The sequence below is a fragment of the Tupaia chinensis genome, unplaced genomic scaffold (assembly GCF_000334495.1).
Source record: "Tupaia chinensis unplaced genomic scaffold, TupChi_1.0 Scaffold000013_1, whole genome shotgun sequence".
Classification (NCBI taxonomy): domain Eukaryota; kingdom Metazoa; phylum Chordata; class Mammalia; order Scandentia; family Tupaiidae; genus Tupaia; species Tupaia belangeri.
In genome coordinates, this window is record NW_006159443.1 from 1,518,759 (window position 1) to 1,546,571 (window position 27,813).

General features: G+C 37.4%; 1 protein-coding gene across 1 annotated transcript in view; it reads left to right on the forward strand.

Moving 5' to 3' along the window:
- Positions 1 to 12: 12 nt before the first annotated feature.
- Positions 13 to 27,813, forward strand: part of MYCBP2 (MYC binding protein 2) — a gene marked incomplete at its 5' end in the record, with an annotated part of 292,519 nt that continues 264,718 nt past the window's right edge. The window contains 1 exon segment of the mRNA XM_027769695.1: positions 13 to 241. Within this exon segment, the coding sequence (XP_027625496.1) occupies positions 13 to 241 (229 nt within the window).

The window sequence follows — 27,813 nt, forward strand, 5'->3', positions numbered from 1 at the left end:
CTTCCTCCCCAGCCGCCACCATCTCTTCCTCCCCGGCACCGGGGGCGCTGTTCATGCCGGTTCCCGAGGGCTCCGTGGCCACTGCGGGGCTGGGGTTGGGGCTGCCCGCCACGGACTCCCGCGGTCACTACCAGCTGCTGCTGTCAGGCCGGGCCCTGGCCGACCGCTACCGGAGGATCTACACAGCTGCGCTCAGTGACAGGGACCAGGGGGGCAGCAGCCCTGGACACCCGGCCTCCAGGTGCGTGTCCAGGGTGCCCTTGCGCCACATGTCGCGCGCGCGCCCTCCCTCGCGTGTGTGTGTGTGTGTGTGTGTGTGTGTGTGTGTGTGTGTGTGTCTGCCTGCCTGTACGTATTTAATGCGCTTGATGCTGCGTGGTAGAAGCACTTACCTAGACTGGAAGAGGGTGCGGTGGCTGCAGTTTGTGCTCTGTATGTGTCGTTCGACATGGGAATTAGTGAGGATCGGAGGGTAGTGTGTGATGCTAGCAAAGGTGCTGGTCGGTTATGACACGTGTGTGTATTGTTGAGAAAGGACGAGGCATGGGTAGAGACGGTAGCACACGAAGAGAATTTGCAAGAGTGGTGAGGGAAGTGGCGTTTCCACGGTCTCTGCCGCAATGTTATTTGCCCCTATACCGCCCTCCCCTGTGACATTCCATCTCCCTCCTTTTTCCACCTCTCAAAAGATACATGCTTTTCGATAAAGGGAGCAACGGTGTAGGTTAAAGGCAGTGTCATTTATAGGACAAGTTTTGGATAATCAAGTATAAGGTTTCATTTTAAGAGCTGTATGAATAGGGGATGCAAGTGGAGATTTATGTAGATATGCTAAGTGTCAGAGATTTTTAGAGCTGGACTTTGATAACTGGGCCTTTTGGTCTTCTAGAAACGTGGTTGCAGCTGCTCTTGTGTTCTGATGTCCCATCAGCCATTTCCCTTCATCTTCAGTTCTATTTCCTCTGTTACTTTCAGGCTTTAGAGTAAGATGGGGTTTTGTAGGGGAAAAGGGAAAGCTGAACTTCAAAATATGACAGCTGGTACAGTGTTCAACTGCCCCCAACTAGAAAATTGAGTAGCGCTAGATCTCATCCAGTTAGGCTGGCCACACCATCAGTTTCCTTGATAGAGATGTTAAATCACTTTCATTTTCCTTTTCTTAAAATGTGGGTGCCTTTTATCTAAGTGTTCTACTATTGTGTTCTTATCCATGCCCTTACATGCCACATATCCTGAAGGATGGTGACTGACTTGTTTCACCAGCTTTGACAGTGGTAATTGGGAGTTGGCTTTATCTTTTTTTTTCTCCCACAGCTTCTTGCAATGAATGAGGAAAACACAGGATTTTGTCAAACGAGTTAAAGAGTTTACTGCATTTATTGAATGTGAACTTTATTAGGCAATACCCAGATGTCCTTTTCTCCTATAATGAAAAGGACGAGGCTGTAAGTCAGGTATTTGTAGTTTATCAGTAGGCTTTGGCCTGTCTCTCTATCTAGATAGACCAGTGAAGATGGAGCTTTGTTCATACTTTTTCTAGGTAAACCAGCCCTCTGGTGTCTATGATTGTTTACAGGATTGAGCAGATGAGTAGATTCGGCATATTGATATTAATGTGTGTAACTTCTCTTTGTTATCTGAACTGAAAGCTGGGAGGGCACAAGTCAATTTCTTGCCAGCATATTTGAAAATAGCAGAAAACCACATGAGATAGTGCTCTGATAATTATACTTATGAGCCATGAGTCTTTAAATCATGGCACTGTAGGTACATCTGTAAAAACCCCTCTCAAAGAATTTAAATTTATTTTGTATGTTGTTTCCAGACTTACGCAATAATTTATGACTGGTCTATTCCTGTTTTGGCTTTATACAATTATACTTGTGTAATAATGTCGTTTCTGTGTATCTAGGACGATACTAACAGTTTTAGACAAAATTAATACAGGTTAATCACATACATAAAATTTATGAATGAATTTTAGTCTTTGGCTCATCTTTTTTGTATATACTGCTAATGAAAAGTAATGAAGAATTAGCTCAAGTATGTATTTCAAGAAGTATGAAACTAACCTTCCATCATATGATTGGGCCTGCTAATACCTTCTCTACAAAATATTATTATATTTCACATTGTTTTTTCTAAGTTTTAGAATGCAATTTCTCTTCATTGAGGATTTGATTAAGAATTCAGTTATGTTTCTAATTAAAGATGATGGGGAAAGTAGAGGTGAATTTAGGCTAGGAATGAATGATATAATTATTTATGTGAAGACACACGTCTAGTTATATGAGAAGATTAGGTCATTCAGAGACAGAAAGGACCAAGAAAAGGGATGAAGCTCTAGTGAGCATCAGGCTTAAAGGTGTGAGAAAAAGGAGACAGAAAAGGAAACGGAAAAGAAGATCAGAAAATTAAGGAGAGAATAATAAGACGGTAGCACCTCTGATCCAGGAAAATGGATGGAAAGTTCTTTGGAGTGTTAATTGATGAAGAAAGTGAGAACAGTTTTTCAGGTCACTGATTACTTTTGAGGAATAAGTCATAGTAGGAGAATGGAGTAAATGGAAAGCATTGGAGTAATTTGTTGGGGGATGGGTTTGAGGTTGAAGGACCCTGGTATTCATATGTGGAAGAGTAAATGAGATATTCAAGTGTGGAAAGTAATTGGAGAGAGAAAGAGTAAAGAAATGGTGCATGAGACAAGGGATAGATAGGAAGAGGTCAAAGGGAGATCTCTGGGACAGGTTTAATATGACAAGTAGAAAGGTTAGCCATTGAAAAATGTTAGGGACTAATCTCCCTTTAATATAGAAAGGGAGGAGGTATTTGTAAGTATAAAGACTAGGAATTTATTGAGAGTGGGAACCAAAATAAACCTGTTCATTTTGGTAATCCCAATGTCTAGCATAAGTTTTTGGTATTCTATAAATGTCCACTGCTTACCATATGCTGGGTACTGTTGTAGGTGTGAAGATATAACAGTGAGTGAAATAGACAATGTCTCTACCATGTTGAAACTTGCACTAGTGGGAGGAACAGACAACTAATAATTTCAGCTAGTGATAAATAGCTCTGAAAGAAATAAGACCAGTTTCATGTGAGAGAGAGATTTGTAGGAGGGCTTCTTTGAGTAATGTGGTCAGGAAAGGTCTCTGTGTGTTTGTAGTTAAGTTTAAACATGATGACGAGGAGGCACATCTAGAGGAAGAGTGTTTTAGGAAATTATAAAGGCCCTGCGTGTGTGCGTGCGTGCCCAAGATCCCGAGAGGAGAATGGAGAAGGGATTGCAGTGTGGCCATTCCCCCCTGGGGGGTGATTTCTCGCTTTCTGTCTCTCTGTCTGTCTCTGTCTGTCTGGCGAGCGCGTGTGCCCTATAGCAAAAACCTATCCAAAAAAAAAGAAGAAAGAAAAAAAAAAAAAGAAAGGAAATTATAAAGGTCCTGAGGTGAGAACAAGTGTGTTGAATTTAGGAGCAAAACATGGTGAGTTGAATTATCACTCATATTGAATGAATGACTTACTGTGGACTACGCTTTAGGTATAGGATAGAGAAACTGAGGAATTAAAGCCTAATGGAGTTGGTGACTTTGATGGCATTCTAACAAGGTAGTTAAGAGCTGAAACTCCAAAGCTAGACATTTAAATCCAGGTTTTGTCAACTGTTAGTTGTATAACCATGACTACATTATGTAACTTCTGTGCCTTAGTTTTCTTATATGTAAACTGGGGATAATAATAATGTGGACTGCTTTGTAGATTAGATGAATCAATATATGTAATACATTTGGCACATTGCTTGCTATTAAACATTAGTTATCATTTTTGCTGAGAGTGAAGGATTTGGGTATTTGAAGAGAAGGCAAAGATCATGCCTTACTCTTTTAGTTTTGGTCTCAATGACTATTACGAACGTGAGAATAGTTTTTTCATTTATTCAGTGGCTGAATACAGCAACATTTTTGGATGAATGAGACACATCAGAATTGGCACATTTTCTTTGGGAGAGGGATTGGATCTTCAGAGAATAAAGGAATGTTTGACCAGTTCTGAGTGTGAATAGTGGAATAGATTGCACTTGGGAAGTGCCATAGCTCAGTAGCTACTTGTTAGAGCTTTGAAGGCAGACTACCTTAGTTCAAATCCCAGTTTGTCATTTTCTTCTGTGTCAGTTTCAACAAGTTAATTAGATTTTTCTTTGTCTGATTTCCTTACCTGTAATCCTTTGAGGTTATGGAAAGTACACTTTGTCTGCTCATGCTTAGTGCCCACCAAATGTTAGCAGTTTTTAATATTGAAATTACATTTAAAATTCCAATCAACATAGTATTGTAAGGTTTTCTACTCAAATGATAAGGGGAGAAAACTAGTTGAGTTTATTCAGGGTTAAACTGTGTCTGGAAGTCAAAGACATTGAAGGTTTCTGATAAAAGGATGTTTGACCATATAGTAAAAAGGAGAGTGATGTCAGGAGAGAACTGATAGTCGCGGTATCTGGGTTGTGAAGTGGTAGGTGAACAACATTAGTGGAAACAACAGAGGAGATTAAGACTAACATGGGAAATTGCTTTTCTTCTAAGATAACCTCATTTTCTTCTAAGTTAAGCTCATCTGCTTTGTTTTGTTTGGTTAGAGCGGTAGTTGAGTCTGTCCTTCAGGTGTATATGATTTCAGTAGTAAGACGTTAAGTAGTGGATCCAACAGATGTTGAGGGATTTCTACTTGGCACTAACCATTGCCCTATAAAAATTTATAAGACATAAGTCGTAGACTCAAGTTTGTTGTTTTCTGGCAGTGAGTGGTAACAAGTATTAAATGGAATGCCTAAGAAAGCTTAACATATTATGATAAAGGATGACATGGGCTAGCACAAAAGCATGAATGGAGGTGGAAGCATTTTGTGTGTAGGGAATGATAAAAAAAATCTCTTAGATCTAGTGTGCAAGTGTCATGAGGGAGGTTAGCAGGCATTCATTCGAGTTGGAGGCTTTGGTCAGAGGATAGGGCATCTTGAAGAACAAGGTAAGACTTGTATTTTATTCAGTAGACAATTATGGTTTTGAACCATGAAGCAGCATTAGTGTAGGAGTATATTAAGAAGTGATGTGATATTGAAACAGTTATGTATATTTATATTCGTGGATAAGTAGTCATTTTCTTCACAGAGTTATTACATTTGTAGAATCCTATGTAATGTGTAAAGTCACATTAAGGCAAAAACTGCTCTAGTAGCTTACCAGTGGGTAGAAATGTGAAATGAAATTAGTCTCTTTGCTCAAGAGAAGACAAAATCTTGCCTCAGGGCTTAAAAAGGAAATAGAAGTACTTTGGTATTTTAAAATCTGTATTAACAATAAAAAAAGTCAACAGCACAGTCTCACTTTTTTTCCTCAAAAATTAAAGATTGTACATTCAAGAATTGAAAAAAAAAAAATAAAACCTCAGTTTGGAGGCAAAGAGATTAGGTTAATTGAGGTTTAATTTACCTACAGTGCAATTCACCCTCCTTAAGTGTTTGAAGAATCTTGGAACCATCATCACAGTCAAATATGGAACATTTCAGAACACTTCTTCAGGCCCTCTTACCCTTAGCCCCTGCCCCAAAACCTCCATGGATCAATTTTCTATCTCTAATAGTTTACCTTTTCCAGAGTGTCATGTAAATCTCTCGTTCCTTAAGGGCAGGGCCCCAAATATTGTTTATCTCTCTGCCTTTTTCCATCATGTTTACTGTAAATGTAATGTGTACAGTCATATTAATTTGGGCCTTAAGGCTTCATTAGGTTTGGGTTAGATGTCTTTCCAACAAGAATATTTTGTATATAGTGCTGAGGTTTGTATCTCATCCAGAAATTTTCAGGTTGTCTCATTGTTGAATGATGCTAAGTCCTATTACTTGGGTAAGATGATATGTACCAGATCTGTCCTCTTTAAATGTGTTATTTTTCCATTTGTAATGAGCAAGTAATCACAAGGTATTCACTTCATCACATTGTGATTGTCTTTTACCTAATGGTCTTAGCCTGCTTTGGTAATCCTTGTTTGAGTCAATAATTTAATTAGGAGTTTCAAAGGATGTCTCTCTCTATATATACACACACACATACACACACACACACACATATATAAAATTCTGTTATGTTAAATTTATTGGTAGGTGCTCTACAAAAAAGAGTTTTCCCTCAGTAACTAGCGATGAATTGTAGTTGCTCCTAAGATACCAGGGTAAATGTTTAATTCTCTGTTCGCATTAACCAAATTGGAGTAATAGTCCAGTGGCATGTGGTGAATGCTGTGATAAGCCACCCAGATTCTTCCATTGAGGTGAATCTAGCTGTTTCCCTCGGTGTTGAAAATATTGCCAGCAGGGGCCAGGCGATGACCTAGTGGTTCCATCGCTGGACTCCCACATGGACAAACACGATTCCAGTTCTGGACCTGTGCGTGCCTAAGATCCTGGGAGGAGAATGGAGGAGAAGGGGTTGTGGTGTGGCCATCCCACTTGGGGTGTGATTACTCACTTTCTCTCTTGCTGTCTCTATTTCTCTCTCCAGCTCACTCACTCTAAGGTAAAAATCTCTTAAGAAACAAAAAAAAGACCATATTGGCAGCTAAAAGCAATTGCAGCTGATTACTGCTGTAGGCATTTGCTGAGCCAACAAAGCTGCTTACCCCAAAGTCATGCCTCCTTTTCATGGGGAGCCTGCATCCAGTGTCTAGTCTGTGCAGAGGTATAAATGCCTGGCCCTTTTGTCATAAGGCAGGACAACCTTCAAGGTCCATGCCAAATGCAGAGCTTCTCACTGGCCTGGCTGAGGCCTTCTTGTGACTGCAGTGCAGTTCAGCTCAGTCCTACTTGACTCCCCCACAATTGTTGATTCAGGAGGCTCTCCCCAATAAGAGACCCCTTGTGTGCAAATCTGAATTTCAGAGTCAGTTTATTGGAAAGGCTTACCTACAACAGTTGATACTAGGAGTGTCTGTCTAAGGAAGCAGACTTTAAAATGAGAGTTTGGAGCTGGACTATTTCCTGGTTGGCTGGCTAATAAGAACCCTGTTTTGGTGGAAGATGGAGTACTAGTACTGATAACTCTCTTCGCATGTGTTGTAGCTGTGCAACTGTAAAAACGTTCATTGGGGGGCTGGCAGGTAGTGTGGTCCTTAAGGGTGCTGGACTCTCACTTGGCCAACCATAGTTTGAGTCATGGACCTGGTGGTTTGCTTTCTCACTTTCCATCTCTCTCTTTCTTTGTCTCTGTCTCTTTCTGATCAAACTGGGAAATAATAATAATAAAGTTAAATAAAACAATTCTTAAAAAAAAAAGTGTTCACTGGTGGTAAGCTGGCAATTTCTGTGAAAGAGGTTTTTTGCTCTAGGGCAAATACGCTCACCAGAAAGACAGAGACAGAGATAGAAAGTGAGAAATCACCCCCCCAGAGGGTATGGCCACGCCGCACTCCCTTCTCCTCCATTTTCTCTCAGGTTCTTGGGCGTGCACGCACATGCGCCCGGCGTGAGTTTAAGCCACCGGGTCCGGGCCTTGACCCCTGGTGGCCACATGGGAGTTCAGCGACATAGCCATTATACTAACTGCTGGTCCCGAAACTATTCATTTTAGGAACAATATAATCACCGTATGTTGAACCAATAAAAATTTTTTTTAAATAAATAAAATAAATAATAAATAAATAAATAAAATAATGTAATCAGATGGCTGTTGGTGAGTGCCATTGATAGACTGGACAAAGATGGTGAAAGGCCGAAGATAATTGGGGCAAAATGTGAAAAGTAGTGTGTTCTGCAGGAGGAAAGAGGAAGCTAAAGATTAGGCCCAGGACAATTTTAAGGGTAGCAGAGCTCAAGGGCAGGTTGAATTCTCTGCAAGGCTGCTAAGCCAGGGCCAGTGCTCTGGTTAAGAAGGAATGAAAACCTGGTTCTTAGGATGACACATCTGAGGTGATGTACTTGAAAACCTTGAACCCTCAAATTCCCGTGAACCCTTTGGGCCTACTGAAGTGGCCTGCTTTTCCTGTTTTAGAGAGTAATTGCTAAAAGACTATGCATAAGACAGTGCTGCTCCTCCTACCTCTTTGTACTATCCTCTCTCCTGCTGGCTATCACCAAACCCATAGTTATGGTTAAGTCACAATAAAATCTACTGGGAGAGGGCCCAGCCATTGCTCCTGGCAGGCTGAGGCCATAGAGAAGGATTGGGTTTGATTCTTGGTTCACCCCTAAAAAATACTGGTTGTGCTGATAATTTCAGATGCTAGGCGGCTAAAGCAGGAGGATTGTGACATAGAAAGACTCTATCCAGTGGGTCAGCAGGTGGTATGGTGGTTAAGGCACCAAACTCCCACATAGCTGACTGCAGTTTGGGTGTTTGACCTGGCGGCCTGCTTTCTCTCTCTTTCTTTCTCTCTGGTGACTACCTGTGCTCTATAGCAAATTAAAAAATAATAACAATAATAATACTAAAATTAAATAATTATTAAAAAAAAAAAGTCTGTCTAGAAAAAAGCAAGCAAACAAAAAAATAAACTAGTAGAAGGTTCCAGACTGAGTAAAGGAAGAAGAGACTGTACAGTCAGACCTACACACACACACACACACACACACACAGTGACACAGTGGTTCCCAAACTGTTGTGCTAAGACGTCCCAAAATACTATGGTAGACATAGATATTATGAGATATTTAAAAATTTCAAAGGAAACACAGCAGTATCTGTTATGAAGTATCTTCAGTAGGAATGGCACTTGGGGTAAGGAGTGGCTTTATTCAGCATTACTCTCAGTAGTACACTGGGGAATCCATGGTTCCTATTTCTATAGATTATACTACATTCCTCTTGATGATGTTGTATCTTTGTGAAGTTGGATTTTTGGTAGTTGCTGTGATGTAAATCAAGCACTACATAAAAATCCATGTAAAACAGGAAGGGAAGGTGGCATATTCAGTCTGAGCTCAAGTTTGAGAAATTGTACAATGACCAACAGGTGCACATGTACTATTGTTAAGTAAGTGTGGTTATTTAAGAATGAAGAAAAGTATTTTTCTCTTTCAACTTATATATGTTAATGGCTACTGTGTTGTTAGGGTATCAATTTGTATTAATTATTTAGTAAACACTATAATTAGGTATTTCTTTTAGCCTGTGAATGCTATGGAAAAGTTAGTGATAATGGTTGTGCATGGACCCCCAGTAAAGGCCTTATATTATCAAAGCTGATGTTGTAACTGCTGGTGCTGCTGAATGTCCAGCCTGGTAGCTGCAGAGACCCACCAACCCTTCAGAGAGATTAACCAGTTCTTATACCTTGAAAAGAATATATGAATTTGAGCTATATTCTGGATATGAGTTTGCCTTTCTGGTTTATAGGGGTTTAGCCAGCACTTTTATTTGTGGGTCTATGGAGTTTTTGATCCCCCCAGCACAGGGATCATTTCAGACTTAAGGGACCCTCTTTATAGCAAAGCAGGATTCATGAGATACATTTGTCCTATTAGATACCACACCACCTAGAAACTGCTGATGTAATAGAGCAGTCTTTTGATGGTACAACTGACAATAATATCCTGGAGCTTGGACATGATACCCTGCTGAGATAGGATGCTACCCTCCAGTGTTGCCAGTAGGAAGGACACTTGGGAGTAGGAGTGGCTTCATTTAGCATCACTCTCTGCACTGAGGAATTCATGCTTCCTATTTCTGTAGCTCTGCGCACCAGGGCTTAAAAAAATCCTAGTTCTCAGAAGGTAAACATTTCCAACATAAGACACTGCAAGAATTCTTTTGTACTTTTAAGCTACAGCTGCCACAAGGACTAGGGCTTCCTTTTCCAAGGAAAGGAGTTACCCTTTCATGGGACTAATGTACCTGTTCACACAGAGGAGGTAGGGCTGCTATTGCCACATGGATTGTGATGATTTGGCATAATGGTAGTATAACAGGTGTCTTTTGGTACTTCTTTGTTCAGCGTTGATGGTAAATGGTCCTGAAAGGCCTGGTGACTACCTCATGCAATCAGCCACCTGGACCAGCAGAAATGCTAGCTGAAGATGAAGGAATTCCCTAATGGCTGGTAGAGAAGCAGTTGTCGACATGAATTTGTCCTTGAGACTGTCGGCAGTGGTGGTGGTTGTTCATTGTTTCACTTTTTTTTCCCTTCAGTTTCCCTTAGGAAATTATACTAACCAGAATTCTGGAGAAACTTTTCTCAGGACTTATTTACAGCAAGTGAATCGTTACAGTGCAGTAGGTGGATGATAGTGCATACTGTGGTATGGGACCCAGAGCCCCTGTCCTAGGCCGAGGTGCTCATTCTGCTGCCAGTAGTGTAGGCTTGCTCAGGATTCACCTGTGTTCTCTCTGGACATTGGCTTTGGCTGAAGAGAGCTACCTGGCCTTATGTAATATATCATTCTTAGGGGCATCCTGCATAAACTGCTTAGTAGGGGGTATTTTATGGTTTTAGTGCCACTGTAACTTTTCATCCATTTTTCAGTTATATACTAGTATATAAAAGTACAGTTGAATTTGTATATTAACCTGCATATATTTTGTTTATGTGTGATTTTGTTAAGGTAATTTATTAATTTCAATAGTTTCATAGATTCTCTGGGATATTCTTTTTTTTTTCCTTCATCATGCATACTTTTTTTAAAATTAGCTTATTTATTTTACATTCTTTCACTGAACATTATTACAGCATACAAAATACAATTTCCCACCCAGAATACACTATATAGTGGCTTAATCATACATGTTATTGTCAACAAATAATTTTTCCATTTCTTATTTCTTGTGTGTGTGTGTGTGTGTGTGTGTGTATGTGTATGTATATATATATGTGTATGTGTATATATATATATGTATATATATCCCCCATCCCCCACCCATTTCTCACCCTGCCATTTCCTGCCCTCCTCTCACATTGTCTCTGGTATCTGCAGTTGCTTTCCATTCCTTTTTAATTTTTCCCCACACTTTATTGATTGACAAAATATCTTGATTAATCTAAATGCTTTCAATAGCAAGCTCAGCTGATGTCTGTAAACACGTGTTGACTTTAAGCATGAAACTCTTTGAGTAGAATGAATATACTATAAAGTAGCACCTAGTCGAGGCTATGTAGCTTACTGTGGTCATTAAATAGGTATTTTTTAATATATATATTTTTAATTTCAAGAAAGGCAGTTTTAGTTTTAATAAATCAAAATCAAAAAATCTTAACTTTGCTTAAGACTTAAAGCTAGGAAATAGGTTAGGATTCTGTTCAAATAGTAGGTACATGGACCTGTCCACAACTCAAGAGAAGACAAAAATCCTTAACTCTGGAAAACTAAGCATAGAAGGAGATCAGTAATGTTACCATCATGCATACTTTAACACTACTGAACATATATAATTAAACCAATTTGTGAAATAACCTATTATGCAACATAATTTAGTTAATTTCTTAATGAACATGCTCTATTTTTCTTTTCTTTTTTAACCTTTTTTTTCCTGTCAAATATTTTCTTCTCCTCTCCCTCACACCCATCCTCTACTACCCACTCGCTACCATCCGCCCTCCCTCCTTACTTTCTCTAGCATTTACACATATCCATTCTATCATCACATTTTCAAGTCTTTTAACCTTGGCTATAGCACTCAGGACAAATTGAGTGGGCATATACAATGTGTATCTTTTAAACTGTAGGTCACTTCACTCAAAATTAAGTCTTATATATTCATATGTTTTGAGTCAAATGATAGGAGCTCATTGTTTCTTTTAGCTGTGTAATATTTCATTTTATATGTGTGTGTGTGTGTGTGTGTGTGTGTGTGTGTGTGTGTGTGTGTGTGTGTGTGTATGCCATAGTTCTTCAATTTGGTCAATCAGTTTTTGGACTCTTAGGTTGGTTTTGTTTTTTAGCAATTTAAAAAATACTGTAAGAAACACAAATGTGCAGGTATCTTTCCGAATGAATGTTTTCCTGTTCTATGGGTAAATACCAAGAGGAGGGATTACTGGGACATATGGAAGTTATATTTGTAGGTTTTTGAGAAACCTCCATATTGTTTTCCACAGAGGTTGGACTAATTTATTAATTCTCACCAATGGTATAAGAGAATTCCCTTTTTACCACAGCCTTACCAACACTTGTCGGTCTTTATTTTTTGATCCTAGCCATTGTAAATGGGGTTAAATGATATCTCATTGTAGTTTTAGCTTGTATTTCTCTGATGACAAGAGACTTTGACCATTTTTTTCATGTCCCTTGGCCATTTATAAGACTTTCTTGGAGAATTGTCTATTCGGTTTATTTGCCCATTTTTAAAAATTGGGCTATTCATTTTTTTTTTATGGATGAACTTCTTGAGTTCTCTATATATTCTAGATAACCAATCCCTTCTCTGAGGAGTAATTTGCAAATATTTTCTCCCATTCTGAGTGTTGTCATTTGACTAAAGCTAGAAACTTCTGACAGCAAAGGAAATTATAAATAGAGTGAAAAGACAACTTTCTGGGATATTCTATGTGAATATTCACATCAATTTTCTTTTTGTTCTGCAGTACCTCTCCCATTTTATTCCATTTTTTAGAAAACGTGTGTCCTGGGACCAGCAGTTGGCATAGGGCTATGTCACTGGACTTTTATGTAGTTGACCGTGCTTCGGGTCCCGGACCTGGTGGCTTAAACTCACGCCAGGTGCGTGGGCAGGTGTGCCTAAGATCCAAAGAGGAGAATGGAGGAGAAGGGATTGTGGCATGGCCATTCCCCCGGGGGGGTGATTTCTCACTTTCTGTTTCTCTGTCTCTCTCTGGCTTTCTGGTGAGCGCACATGCCCTATAGCAAAAATCTCTCCAAAGGAAAAAAAAGAAAAGGTGCATCCTTGTTCCTTAGTCTGAAGGGGACACCATTACACATTTCCTTTCAGTCTTATGCTATTAAGTATGATGTTAGCTAAAGGTGTTTTGATGGCATTTATCTGTTTGAGTATATTCTTACTATTCTTATTTTGCTGATAGTTTTTAACAAAAAGTGCATTGAATTTTGTCAAATGCTTTCTTGTACCTATTGAATTGACACATATTAAGAGAATAAAAATAATTATTGACTTATAATAATTAATTTTTGAATATTAAATAAATTTTACATGCCTGGGATAAAACTTATATGGAATATTTTCAATACCTAAAGATCATCTTTGCTCCATCTGTCCATTCTAGTTTTTCTCCCACCCCCACCAATCCTGACAACCATTGATTTTTTTTTTTTCTTTTTGACAAGATCTCTTTGGCATCATGTATTAAGAGAATAAAGAGAAGTACTTATAATCATTAATTTTTGGATATTAAATCAATCTTACATTCCTGGGATAAAACTTCTTGTATGGAATGTATTATTGAATTTTATATTTTATTGATCTATTCTACTGATATTCTGGCTTTATCATTTTTTTTATTCTTATTTTTATTTACTTACTTTTTTTGAGAGTTTTTTATTTTTTTTCTATAGGATGCGTGTGCTCGCCAGAAAGCCACAGAGAGACAGAGAGATGGAAAGTGAGAAATCACCCCCCAGGGGGGTGACCACGCCGCCATCCCTTCTCCTCCATTCTCCTCTCGAGCGAGTCCAGCGACAGCCATTACACCAACTGCTGGTCCCCTGGCTTTATCATTTTATCTTAGTCTTTTGGTTCGTGCCTTGTCTTTTCATTTTCTTAACACTGCCATTTGCAAAGCAAAGTTTTAAATTTTCATGAAGTTGAGTGTTTTGGTGATTTCCTGTATGGATTGTGCCTTGATTGGTATTTTATCTAGAAGGGTCATTGTCAGACCTGCAGTCATTTAGATATTCTCCTATGTTATCTTCTAGGAGTTTTATACTTTTGTGTTTTACATCTGAGATCTGTATTCCATTTTGAGGTAAGTTTTTGTAAAGGGTATAAGGTCTGTGTCTAGATTCATTTCCTTGCATGTAGATGCCTTTTTCCAACATTGTTTGTTGAAAAGACTATCTTTGCTACATTGTATTGCATTTGTTTCTTTGTCAAATATATCAGTTGGCCACATTTATGTTGGTCTAATTCTGGATCCTTTATTTTGTTCCATTTATCTTTTTTGTCTTTTCTTTCATCAGTATGCATCTTGATTACTATAGCTTTATTTTAAGTCTTGAATCAGATAATATCAGTCCTTTAACCTTATTTTTCTCCTTTAGTATTCATTTGAACATATAGATTGAATAATAGCTATTTATAAGCTTCCTACAGTATTTCTAAATTGTTGTATTAATGTATATAAACAATTTCCGTGTTCATAATGTTCTATTTAAATATAAAAGCACAACATTATCATTATCACATACATGAAATAAATTAACATTTTGGGGGCCAGAGAGTGGTGCAATGTTAAAATATGACACTCTACATGCCTTACCCACATGAAAAAATTCTGGATTTGCATCCCAAGACCTCCTTGAGTATGCTGGCCACATGTGTGCTCATGATATGAGGCTACCTGAGGTTAATGGGGGATTGCAACATCAAGACCTTGTGGAAGTGCTGTGCGTGTGTGTGTTTCTTTCTCTGTCCCCTCTCGTTGAAAAAAATAAATCTGAAAAAATAAAATAAATTACCGTTACTAACGTGAGTTCTTTTGCCTCTACAAATAAACTTTAGAATAAGTCTGTCAAGATCTACAAATTATCGTGTGATATTTTTATGGGGATTGAATTTGTAGTTCAATTTGAAAATCTATAAATGAAGAAGAATTGGTATCTTGGGACCAGCAGTTAGTGTAATGGCTATGTTGCTGGACTCCCATGTAGCTGACTGCGGTTCAAGTCCCGGACCCGGTGGCTTAAACTCATGCTGGGTGCATGTGCATGCGTGCCCAAGATCCCCAGAGGAGAATGGAGGAGAAGGGACTGAGGCGTAGCCATCCTCCCAGGAGGGTGATTTCTCACTTTCTGTCTCTCTGTCTCTGTCTTTATGTCAGGCGCACATGCCCTATAGCAAAAACTTCTCCAAAAAAAAGAATTGGTATCTTGAAAATATTGTCTTCCTATCCATGAACATGGAATATTTCTACATTTATTTAGTTCTTTGTTTATCAGAATTTTGTAATTTTCTTTATATAGACTTGTGTATATTTTGTTAGATTTATACTTAAGTATTTCATTTGAGGGAGTAGTAATGTAAATGATTGTGCTTTTTTTTTTATTTTTAAAATTTTTTTAGAGAGATTTTTGCCATAAGGTGCATGTGTTCACCAGAGAGACAGAGACAGAAAGTGAGAAATCACCCTGGGGGGGTGGTCACGCCGCAATCCCTTCTCCTCCATTCTCCTCTCGGGATCTTGGGCACGCCCGCACACGCGCCTGGCGTGAGATTTAAGCCACCGGGTCCGAGACGCGAACCGTGGTCGGCAACGTGGGAGTCCAGCGACACAGCCATTACGCTAACTGCTGGTTCCCCCATGATTGTGTTTTTTTTTTTTTTTGGAGAGGTTTTCGCTATAGGGCGCGTGCGCTCACCAGACAGACAGAGACATAGAGACAGAAAGCGAGAAAGCACCCCCCCAGGGGGGATGGGCACGCCGCAATCCCTTCTCCTCCATTCTCCTCTCGGGATCTTGGGCACGCCCGCACACGCGCCTGGCGTGAGATTTAAGCCACCGGGTCCGAGACGCGAACCGTGGTCGGCAACGTGGGAGTCCAGCGACACAGCCATTACGCTAACTGCTGGTTCCCCCATGATTGTGTTTTTAAATTTAAAATTGCATCTGTTCAGCTGGCATATAGGAAAGTGATTGACTTTTTATTATTTTCAAAAATTCTTTTGGATTTTCTATTCAGATGATTATGTTGTCTATAAAAAAAGGACACTTTTTCTTTCTTCTCTTTCTTATGCTAATTATTTTTCTTATTTTATTGCATTAGTTCAGAATTTCAATATGTTGTTGATAAGGAATAGTAAGAGGGGACATGCTGCCTTGTTCCTGAAGTTAGTGAAAACGCTTCTGGTTTCTCCTCACTAAGTGTCAAGTTATTTGTAGTTTATTTTTGTAGATATTCTTTATCAAGTTGAGGCACTGAGAGTTGATTTTTTTTTTCCTTGAGTGTGAATGGGTGTCAGATTTCGTCAAATGCCTTTTCTGAGTCCATTAATTTGATCATATACTTTTTCTTTGTTAGCCTGTTGATGTGGTGAATTACAGTTCTTGATTTTTCAAATGTTGAACCAGCTTTGTATATTTAGGGTAATTTCCACTTGATTGTGAAATATAGGGGTTTTTATACATTGCTGGATTTGATTTGCTAATATTTTATCAAGGAGTTTTAAAATCTGTTTTCCTAAGTGATATTACTTGCAGTTTTCTCGTCTTGTAATGTCTGTCTGGTTTTGCTATTAGGGTAATGCTGGTCTCATAGGATGAGTTGGAAATATTCTCTCTTCATTTTTATTCTCTGCAATATATTTTAGAAAACTGACATAATTACTTCTTCATTTGTTTGATAGAAGTCATCAGTGAACTTCTGGTATTTTTATTCTGAAAAGTTGTTTAATTATTGATTCAGTTTTCTTTTAAAATTTATTTATTTCTTCTATGAGTGAAAGAGATGGAGAATGAAAGAGATGGAGAAAGGAAGGAAGGGGAGGGGTGGGGAGGAAGACACAGAGAGACAACAGTTCTACCAAGGCAAGGCCCGGGTACTGTAATCCACCTCCAACTTCACTCAACCCTGGATCATGGGCACTCACACACATGCTCAGCATTCTCAGGGAGGTTTCCAGATGTAAACCTGGAACCTTCCCATGTGGGTCAGCCTCAAAGAGCACCATAGTTTCATCTTGTGTGAACATCTGACCTCTTAAGTTATTTAATAACTATAGGCCAATTTAGATATCCTGTTTCTTCTTATATTAGTTTCGACAGACTCTCTCTTTCAAGGAATTGCTCTATTTTATCTTAAGTTATAAATTTTGTGGGTATGAAGTTGTTCATAATGTTTTTTTTTATTATACTTCCAGTGTCTGTGGGAACTATAATGATGTACCCTCTTTCATATCTGATAATCTCTTTTTCATTCCTTATGTTTGTTTTTCAATTGGAGTGATATTTCACTGGAGTATTTGATACTGATATTTAATCTAGTTGTTTACCGATATGGTTGACTTTAGGTCTATCTTTGTAAAACATATTTTTTTATTATAGAGCACATGTGGTCATAGGAGTTGTGGGGAGAAATCACTCCCTGGAGGGGATGGCCATAGTACAATCCCTTCTCCATTCTTGTGGGATTTTGGGCATGCATGGCGCACATGCACCTGTTGTGTTTTTCAAGCCTCCAGGTCTGGAACTCACACCATGTTGTTGGCCATGTGGCACTTAGTTCCTTAACCACCACATCACTTGCTAACCCAGGCCTATCATTTTATTGTCTCCTGTTTCTCTTTTTATCCCTTTCCTCTTTTCATATTTTTCTGTTTTCCATTAAATTTTTTTCCACTTAAATTTATCTTTTGACCCTTTTAGCTATATCTCTTTGTATTAACTTTTTAATAAAGTTAGGAATTACAATTGCATACCTAACATTTCACAGTCTACTTAAGAGTTATTGTATTGCTTAACTTAGAGAAAACTTGCAGCCTCACAGAGCCTTTTATTACTTCCCTCCACCAACTTTTATGTTTCAGTGTGATATCTAATTATGGCTGCATAATTTGTAAAGGTTTTTTTCATAGGGATCATGCGCTCACCAGCGACAAAGACAGTGGCTACATACTTTTAAAGCTTCACCATGAACTATTACAATTTTTGCTATCAGCAGTTATATGTAATTTAAATAACTTAAAGGAAAAGATGCAGTATTTTGTGTTTAACCTGTACATAGTAATGTACTACATAATGACATCTTAGTCAACAAGGAACTCCGTATGTTAGTGATACCATAAGGAGCATATAGGCTATACCATATACACTACTAGGTGTCTAGTAGGCAGTACCATTTAGGTTTGTGTCAATCTGCTTTATGATGTTTGCACAACTACAAAATCACCTAATGACACATTTCTCAGAATGTATCCTAGTTGTTATGTGATTTCTTAACTGCATTATTTCTGTTGGTCTACCTTTATTCCTGAAGATACATTTCCTTTCAGCCTAAAATGTTTTTCAGCATTTCTTTTAGAGCATTCTGCTGGGGATAAACTTTACTTTTTTTTTTTTTTTAATCTGAAGTCATCTTTATTTTGCTTTTATTCATGAAGGATATTTTAGGTGGACAAAGACTTCTGAGCGGAGGCTCGTTTCCTTTTGAAACTTTAATGATACTGTTCCATTGTCTTCACCACTATGACTTCTAACAAAACATCTTTCATAATTTGAAATTTATTCCTTTCTTTGTAGTGTGTCATTTTTTTCTAGGTACCTTATTTTAAAAAAAATTAGGTTTTTCAGGAACCATGTGTGCTCACCAGAGAGAGAAAAAGAAAGTGAGGAAGCACCTCCCATGGGACATGGCCACACTGCAGTCCCTTCTCCTCCATCTCTCTTTCCTTTTGGAATTTTGGGCATGCATGCACAGGTACCAAGCATGTTTTTCAAGCTTCCAGATCTGTAGCTCAAACCATGTAGTCATTCATTTTGGGATCCAGCCACCCAACCCCTATGCCACAGTCTGGCCCTCTAGATGCTTTTAAGAATTTTTTTTTCAAAGTCATTAGGTGACTCAGTAAAATGTGTTGGACTCTCACTGCCAGGTGCATGTGCATGCTTGCTTAAAACCCCAAGAGGAGAATGGAGGGGAAGGGATTGCTGTGTTCTTAGTCTCTAGGGGGTGATTTCTCACTTTACTTCTTTCTGATCAAGTGCACATGCCCTATGGCAAAAAGCAAAGAAAAAAAATTTGCTTTCAGCAGTTTGATTTAGTAAGTCTAGTCATTATTTTATTTGAGTTTATCCTCTTTGGAGAATGCTGAGATTCTCTTGAATCTGTATTTGTTTCTTTTATCTAAATTAGGATATTTTCCTACCATTGTTTCTTAGATTATGTTGCTTTGGGACCAGCAGTTAGTGTAATGGCTATGTCACTGGACTCCCACGTAGTCAACCACGGTTTGCCTCCCGGACTCGGTGGCTTAAATTCATGCTGGGCGCGTGTGTGTGCGTGCCCAGGATCCCGAGAGGAGAATGGAGGAGAAGGGATTGCGGCGTGGCCATCCCCCCTGGGGGGTGATTTCTCTCTTTCTGTCTTCCTGGCGAGTGCACGCGCCCTATAGCAAAAACCTCTCCAAAAAAAAAAAAAAAGATTATGCTGCTTTAATTTTTCTTCTTACCTTTCCAGATTTCAGTGACAATTATGATAAAACTTCGATAATTTTTCCATAGGCTTTCCATTCAGTTCTTCACTATTCTGTTCTTTTCCTTATCAGATCTTTTGTTTTTCCTCTTTGCTCTTCAGATTGGATAATTTTTATTGATTCATTTTTAAGTTCACAGATTCTGTGCACAAAAAAGATATATTGCAAACAAAGGGGACTGAAAGGGTCTTTTCTTTTTTCCTTGGAGACACTGAATAAACTGTTTACATTTTGACTGAGATTTGTCATACGATTACTTGTATCATGTTGGAATGGCAACATGGAATCTTCTAATTGTGTCATTTTGGCTGTCAAAAGTTTTTAGTTTAGGGGACCAATAGATGGCGTAATGTTTGTGTCCATAGACTCCCATGTAGTCGACCACAATTCAAGTCCCGGACCCAGTGGCTTAAAACTCACACTGGGCACATGTGTGTGTGTGTCCAAAATCCTGAGAGGAGAATGGAGGAAAAGGGATTGGGGCATGGCCATAACCCCTAGGGGATGATTTTTTGCTTTCTCTCTGTCTCTTCAGTGAGCAAATGTGCTCTATTGCAAAAATCTCTTAAAAAAAATGTTTCTGATTTTGGAGGACTTCACATTACAAATTTTCGGTTTAGAGATGTTCAGCCTATACTTACGGTAATGCTGTCTCTTTTGGGATAGAGAAAGGAATAAAAGGAGGAGGATACAGATTTGGAAGATGTCTCCAGGTTGTATTTTCAGCCTTTTTATTTTTCATTGTAGAAGTCTAGATATTTTTATTTCATCTTTTCCTTAAATCTTGAATTCTCTATTTAGCTGTGTTTAGTATATGGTAAACCCATGTTAGTCTTTAATTTTAGTATTCTTCATGTCTAGAAGTTTGATTTTATTCTTTCACTAATGTGTTCTGTTCCCTGCAGATATTTTAAAATTATTCTTTTGTTTCTTTAAATTTGATAAACATAGTCATGCTACAATCTGTCTGAAAATTCTACCATCTCTAGTCTATTTTTGGGTTTCTTCCTGTAGTCAATTTGCTATTCTCACTCATGGTGTCTTGTATCTCTTTGTACCTGATTATTTGTTTGCTCTTATTAACCTTATTGTATGAGGCCTAGGATGAGTGGATTATCTTCAGAAAGTTTTATAGTTGCTTCATATAACTTTATTTCCCTGGCCTACCTAGTCTAAATGTTCATAGAGTAAAATCTGCATATTTCTCACTCCCTACCACCTCCTTACTTCCCCTGCCCTCTTTATTTTTCTTTGTTGCTGTGTTCACTTCTAAGGTAGCTTTATTTTTAGTCTTCTCATGTGAAGATTTTCAAATAAGATTAAGAGACTGAAGGCTATATAAAGGAAATCTATTTGCATCTCTCCCAAATCAACTTGTACTGTTAAAAGCTCTTTTCTTATTACTAATTAGCAAGCTAGGTTAAGTAAACAAATGTTTTCTACTTGGTAACAGACTACTGTTCCTCCCCAATTTAATCAGTAATGCTTGCACACAGCGATGGGCATATCATTACATTAATTGCACAGGAACATAAGTCCGACTTCTGCAGGAAGTTTTAGTTTATATATAATGTTTTATAATTGGTTGAGTTTTTAAAAAATTGATGTTGTAGCCAGTGATCTTTATAACTCATCCTTTATTTGTGGATTATTTTGCATTTTCTATAAGTATAGTTATCTACAAATAAAACTGTTTTACTTTTCAGGCATTATGACTTTTATTTCTTCTACATCATTAACTTTCAATACAGTATTAAGTAGAAGTAGAAATAGTATAAATGTTTGCATTTTTTTCTTTATATTTAGTAGAAGTGTTTTTCATCATTGAGTTAATTTAGTACACTGTTAGGCATAGTTTTGTCTTGTGGATAATCTTTATCAGATTAAATTCTCTTATTCCTGGTTTACTGAGGAATTTCATCATGAATGGTTGTTGCCTTATAAAATACTTTTTCTGTGTGTTTTGAAATGCTCATGTGTTTCATTTCCTTTATTCTGTTATTATATTGAATTACATTGAATTTTGCACTTTATATATTATTTTTGTATGTTGCTGGGCATTGAAATTATTTTTAGGTCGGTGGAATTTTCTCTCATACTTTTTTTTGAGAAAAATTCACATACCATAAAATTCATACTTTTAAAGTATACAACTCAATGATTTTTAGTATACTTACAAAGTTGTGGAACCAGAACATTTTTGTCACCCTAAAAGTAATCCCATAGCTATTCAAAGTCACTTCCTATTCTCAACTAATCCACTTCCTGGTTTTATGGATTTGCCTATTTACACATTCTTATAAATGGACTTACACAATTTGAGACCTTTTGTGATCTTTATTTTTGTCACTTAGAGTAATGCTTTCAAGTTTCATCCATGTTGTAGCATGAATCAGTACTTCTTTTTTTGGTTTGTTTTTCATTTTAAATATTAACTTACATGACTTTATTGAGTGTCTGTGTTTGCAATGTAGTCAAAATTTAGAAGGCATTGTCCTTTCTGTGTTTTCTGTAAACAGGCCATGTATGTAAAATAACTGGAAAGATCTTCAGCAGCACTTAAGTAGATGTGTGATAGTATGGTTTTGAAGAAAAATCAGAAAATGAAAGGGTGACCCTAGAGAGGGTAGCATTGATAATGCTTCTTAGCTACTAGGCTTTAATACTCATTAAGTACTTCATTTTCTTTATGGCTGAATAATAGTCTACTATATGGAAGTGTCATATTTTGTTTATCCATTCATGAACTGATGAAAATTTTGTACTACATAGTGTATTTTGCTGCTTTGTTCATGGTTGATAGCGATCCTAAAATATTCATATTTTCTTTCTTTTTTTTTTTTTTTGGAGAGGTTTTTCGCTGTAGGGTGCGTGCGCTCGCCAGACAGAGAGAGAGAGAGAGACATAGAGACAGAAAGCAAGAAATCACCCCCCAGCGGGGATGGTCACGCAGCAGTCCCTTCTCCTCCATTCTTCTCTTGGGATCTTGGGCACGCACACACACGTGCCCGGCGTGAGTTTTAAGCCACCGGGTCTGGGACGCGAACCGCAGTCGACTATGTGGGAGTCCAGCGACATATACTTTTTTTTGAGAAAAATTCACATACCATAAAATTCATACTTTTAAAGTATACAACTCAATGATTTTTAGTATACTTACAAAGTTGTGGAACCAGAACATTTTTGTCACCCTAAAAGTAATCCCATAGCTATTCAAAGTCACTTCCTATTCTCAACTAATCCACTTCCTGGTTTTATGGATTTGCCTATTTACACATTCTTATAAATGGACTTACACAATTTGAGACCTTTTGTGATCTTTATTTTTGTCACTTAGAGTAATGCTTTCAAGTTTCATCCATGTTGTAGCATGAATCAGTACTTCTTTTTTTGGTTTGTTTTTCATTTTAAATATTAACTTACATGACTTTATTGAGTGTCTGTGTTTGCAATGTAGTCAAAATTTAGAAGGCATTGTCCTTTCTGTGTTTTCTGTAAACAGGCCATGTATGTAAAATAACTGGAAAGATCTTCAGCAGCACTTAAGTAGATGTGTGATAGTATGGTTTTGAAGAAAAATCAGAAAATGAAAGGGTGACCCTAGAGAGGGTAGCATTGATAATGCTTCTTAGCTACTAGGCTTTAATACTCATTAAGTACTTCATTTTCTTTATGGCTGAATAATAGTCTACTATATGGAAGTGTCATATTTTGTTTATCCATTCATGAACTGATGAAAATTTTGTACTACATAGTGTATTTTGCTGCTTTGTTCATGGTTGATAGCGATCCTAAAATATTCATATTTTCTTTCTTTTTTTTTTTTTTTGGAGAGGTTTTTCGCTGTAGGGTGCGTGCGCTCGCCAGACAGAGAGAGAGAGAGAGACATAGAGACAGAAAGCAAGAAATCACCCCCCAGCGGGGATGGTCACGCAGCAGTCCCTTCTCCTCCATTCTTCTCTTGGGATCTTGGGCACGCACACACACGTGCCCGGCGTGAGTTTTAAGCCACCGGGTCTGGGACGCGAACCGCAGTCGACTATGTGGGAGTCCAGCGACATAGCCATTACTCTAACTGCTGGTTCCCAAATATTCTTATTTTGAAATGTCCTTTTCAAAATTGATACCAGGATTCTGCTAATCTCATAAAATGAGTTGGGAACTATTTCTTTTTATATTCTCTCGAAGGGTTAGTCTAAGACTAATATTGTTTGAGAAGACTGTAATAGTGAATTCATTTGTTATGAATTCACCAACAAGGCCATCTGAGTCTAGAGTTTTTTTGGGAAAAGGTTTTGATTAGGGATTCAGTTCTTTTTAATTAGATATAGGACTATTCCCATATTTCATGTTTTCCTTGTCTAGTGTTGATGAGTTTTATTTTTCCAGGAATTTGTTCTTTTTATTTACATTGTCATATTTATGGACAGTATGTATGTATGGTGATGTCTCCTATTTTTCATATTGTCAACTTGTGTGTGTGTGTGTGGGGGGGAGTGCTTTTCGGTCTCTGGATTTCCACATGTGCTTTCCTCATTGCTTCTTTTGCTCTCTTAAGCTAGTCAGTCTAGTTCATGAAGAACAATGGCTTGCTCCTATCTGTTACTTTAGGGAAGTAGAAGTTTGAAGTTTATCTTTACAAAAAGAAAGGGCAGATAATTTTAAGAGTGCTTGTTTACATAAACAATGATGTTTTCAATAGTTGTATCCATGTATACTAATAGCTATGTATTTTCTTTCTGATATGAACCAGTTTATCATATATACCCTAGATCAGAAGTCAGCTAACAATGGTCCCAAATCAAATCCATCTCAGTTCCTGTTTTTGTGTACCTGTGAGCTAAGAATGTTTTTTACATTTTTAAAATGTTAGAAAAAAAGTTTTGTGATATATGAAAATTTTGTGAAATTTACATTCCGCGTAAATAAAATCTTGTTGTAATACAGACATGTTCATCTGTTTATATGCTGTCTATGGCTGCATCATACTATAACAGTTGAACAGTTATAACAGACCCTATAGTACACAAAATATAAAATACTATCTGTCTTTTAGAGAAAAAATTAGTCTATTCTTGCTTTGGAACATAGACACAGTAATTTTTAAGATGGAAATGCCTTTATTCCAAAATTTGTAAATTAGGACTCATTAAAATCCTAGAGTGGATGGCATAGTGGTAATGCAGTGCTCTGTGCAGCTGACCTACATGGGAAGCTTCTGGGTTTGTGTCTGAACAACACATTGGGCATGCACATGTCCATCATCCTCTTGGTTGGGATTGGAAGTGATCACAGTATGGGAACCCCGTTCAGGGTGCCTCTCTGCCTTTGTCTCTTTCTTGATCATAGAAGAAAGAAATAAACTAAAAAAAAAAAGTTCTAGCATTTAGGAGTTAGAAGGAACCGTTGAGTTAATTTCCTTCAAAACTTTGTTTTACAATTGAAGAAACAGTTGAGTGAGAGAAATTTTTAGATCATAACTAATTTTTATTTTGTTGGGAAACAGTAATCAGTTGGTAGAGAAAAACAATGATCTTTATCTCTGTATCTCAATGATCTATATCTCTGAACAACTTGCAAAATTAATTTGCCTTTTTATTTCCTAAATAATATTTCCTTTTATTGCCCTAAAATTTCACGTAATTTTTATATATCGCAAAAAATTCTTTTTTTCTAACGTTTTTATTGGAGGAGTGTTCGGTTTTCCTTAAGTAATGTAGCTATTGGGACCATCAGGTGCATGGAGGTTGGGGTGCTGGATTACCACATAGCTGACCTCAGTTTAAGTCCTGGACCTGGCAGCTTGTTTTCTCACTTTCCCTTTCTTTCTCTCTCTGTCTCTCTCTGGTCAAAATTAAAAAATAAATAACAAATAAAATAGAATAAATAATTCTTAAAAGGAAAGTTTATTTTAAATAGTGTAGCTATTAAGAAAATTTCTTAGGACCAGCAGATGGTATAATGGTTACGTTGCTGTACTTTCACATAGCTGACCATGGTTTGAGTCCTCCACCTGGCTTGAAACTCACACTCGGTTCAAGCATGCCCAAAATCCTGAGAGGAGGATGGAGGAGAAGGGATTGATTGTGTCATGGTCATCCTCTTGGGGGTGATTTCTCACTTTCTGTTTCTCTGTCTTTATCTCTCTGACTAGTGTATGCACCCTATAGCAAAAATCTCTCAAAAAGTATTTCTTTCTTGTAATTGTTAAAATAAATATTAAAAAAATAACATTTAATGCATTTTTCTATATAGTCCTTTACCTATCGTTACCACTGTAATTCTTTCAAATCTGGGTTTGAGGTTCTTTTTAGTGAGAAAACTAAAAGTCTTATAGGACCAATTCCAGACATTACTCATTAAGTTTCTAGTGATTTAGGATTTAAAGTCCTAAATCATCAGAAACCTGAATGTAAATTGTTAATGTGTAAGATTGATTTCTAGAGTTTCTCTTCTATTTTATCTGTTCATTTTCAAATATTATAAAACATTACTTAAGCATATTCTCAAATATAGACATATAATGGGATGTTATATAACTAGCAAGTACATTTTTAAATTTTTTATTGTTGAATACAGATTTTCTTTACTTAATTTTTTAACTTATTACTGGCTATGTTTTGACAACTGTACCTCTAAAACAAGCTAAATTGATTTTTTAAAGGGCAATTTGTAGTTAAAATTAGTTCTTAATTAATTTGGGGTAAACTGGTTCTTCAGATGGTCTATATTCAGTCATGGGTAGTTCACATTCATTGGAATTGTTATAACCAGTTAAATGCCACCTTGTATAGAATGAAGTATTTCAGGCATGCATGTGATGTCCCAACATTTAAAAAGTTTATTAAAAAAAAGATAAAAACATTGGTCTATAATTGAGAAAACTTAAGTTGGTGATAACTAGTCCTAGGAAATCTATGTAAATTTGGATTTATATTTTGTATTTTGTTTTTCTGAAAATTGGTTTCAAGTATATTTTGATGTTTCTCTAACTGGTACAGAAGGGACTAACCTTTACCAGTTACATATTTCAGTTACTTAAATAACTGATTTTGCTTTACTAATGTTTAGTATAAAGGAAGGTTAGTTTCCTAAATCATATCTGAAAAATGCTTGTTGTTTTTCATTTACTTATTTATTCAAGTGATGTTTCTTGAACATCCACGATGTGTCAGACACTGATGTAGGTCCTCAAAGTACAGAGTCGAAATAGACATTTTTCATGTTCTCACAATGCAAACAATTGAATAGAGCGTATAAGCAGATATACCTATTCATGTTTAACATCTGACACTGTTAATCACTGTTTCTTTTTACTTTTGTAGTATACTGTCCTGGGGAAATCCCATCCATATACATGGTATCTGATACCTCCTTGACACCAAAATGTGTGCAAAATAATCCCATGAAAGTTTACAGTGGACATTTCTGGCTAGATAGCCTTTAAATGCCTTGGTATATCTATGGATTTATCCTTGATTCTCTGCTTATTTTTCTCTCTGAGTAAGGCATGTAGCTGTCACTCTGGACTTCCTCATTTTCTCTTGTTCCTTTCTCCTCCCCCTCTTACTTTCTCTTTCTCAGTACCATTGTGTACTAATTTCCAGGCATTTTTCTGGATAGAGACTAGAGCTGTAAACAAGAAAGACATGGCTTCTGTTCTGTTGGTATTTACAACTTGGTGAGAGATACAGCAAGTGATAATCCCATTCGTAATTACAGTTATAGATTATATAATGAAACAAAAGTATAAAATGAATTGAAAGTGTGTATTAGGGAATCTCATCCTGTTTTGAGAGTTAAAAAGATTTACTAAGTAAGCAACACTTTAACACTGGGACCTCAGAGATGCATAGTGGTTAGCAGGAGATGTGGGAGAGAATTCAAGGCAGCAGGGAAACCTTTGCGAAAACCCTCTAAAGAACTTAACGGGTTCATACAACTAAAAGATCCTTGTGGCTGGGATATGTTGAACAAAGTGAAGAATGTACAACAAGGCAGGAGAGGTTGGCAGAGGTCAGATATTGGAAGAGCATCTTTTAAACCTTATCAGTGTCTTCTGGACTTTATCTACAGGGGATTGAGAAGATAATGGAGTTTTAAGTGAGGGAATTAATTACTTACCTAGCTTTGTATTTTAAAAAGTTGATTGAGATTCCTATGTGAGGAATTAATAGAGAGGGGGTAAATATAGATGTACAGAAATGAGTTAAGAAGCTTTTGATGGTCCAGGCAAGAGGGGTGGTAACTTAGATTATTAGCATAACAGTAAAGATGTAGGCAAATTCAAGAACTTTTTTTTTTTTTTGGAGAGGTTTTTCGCTATAGGGCACATGCGCTCACCAGACAGACAGAGAGAGACATAGAGACAGAAAGTGAGAAATCACCCCCCGGGGGGATGGTCACGCTGCAATCCCTTCTCCTCCATTCTCCTCTCGGGATCTTGGGCACT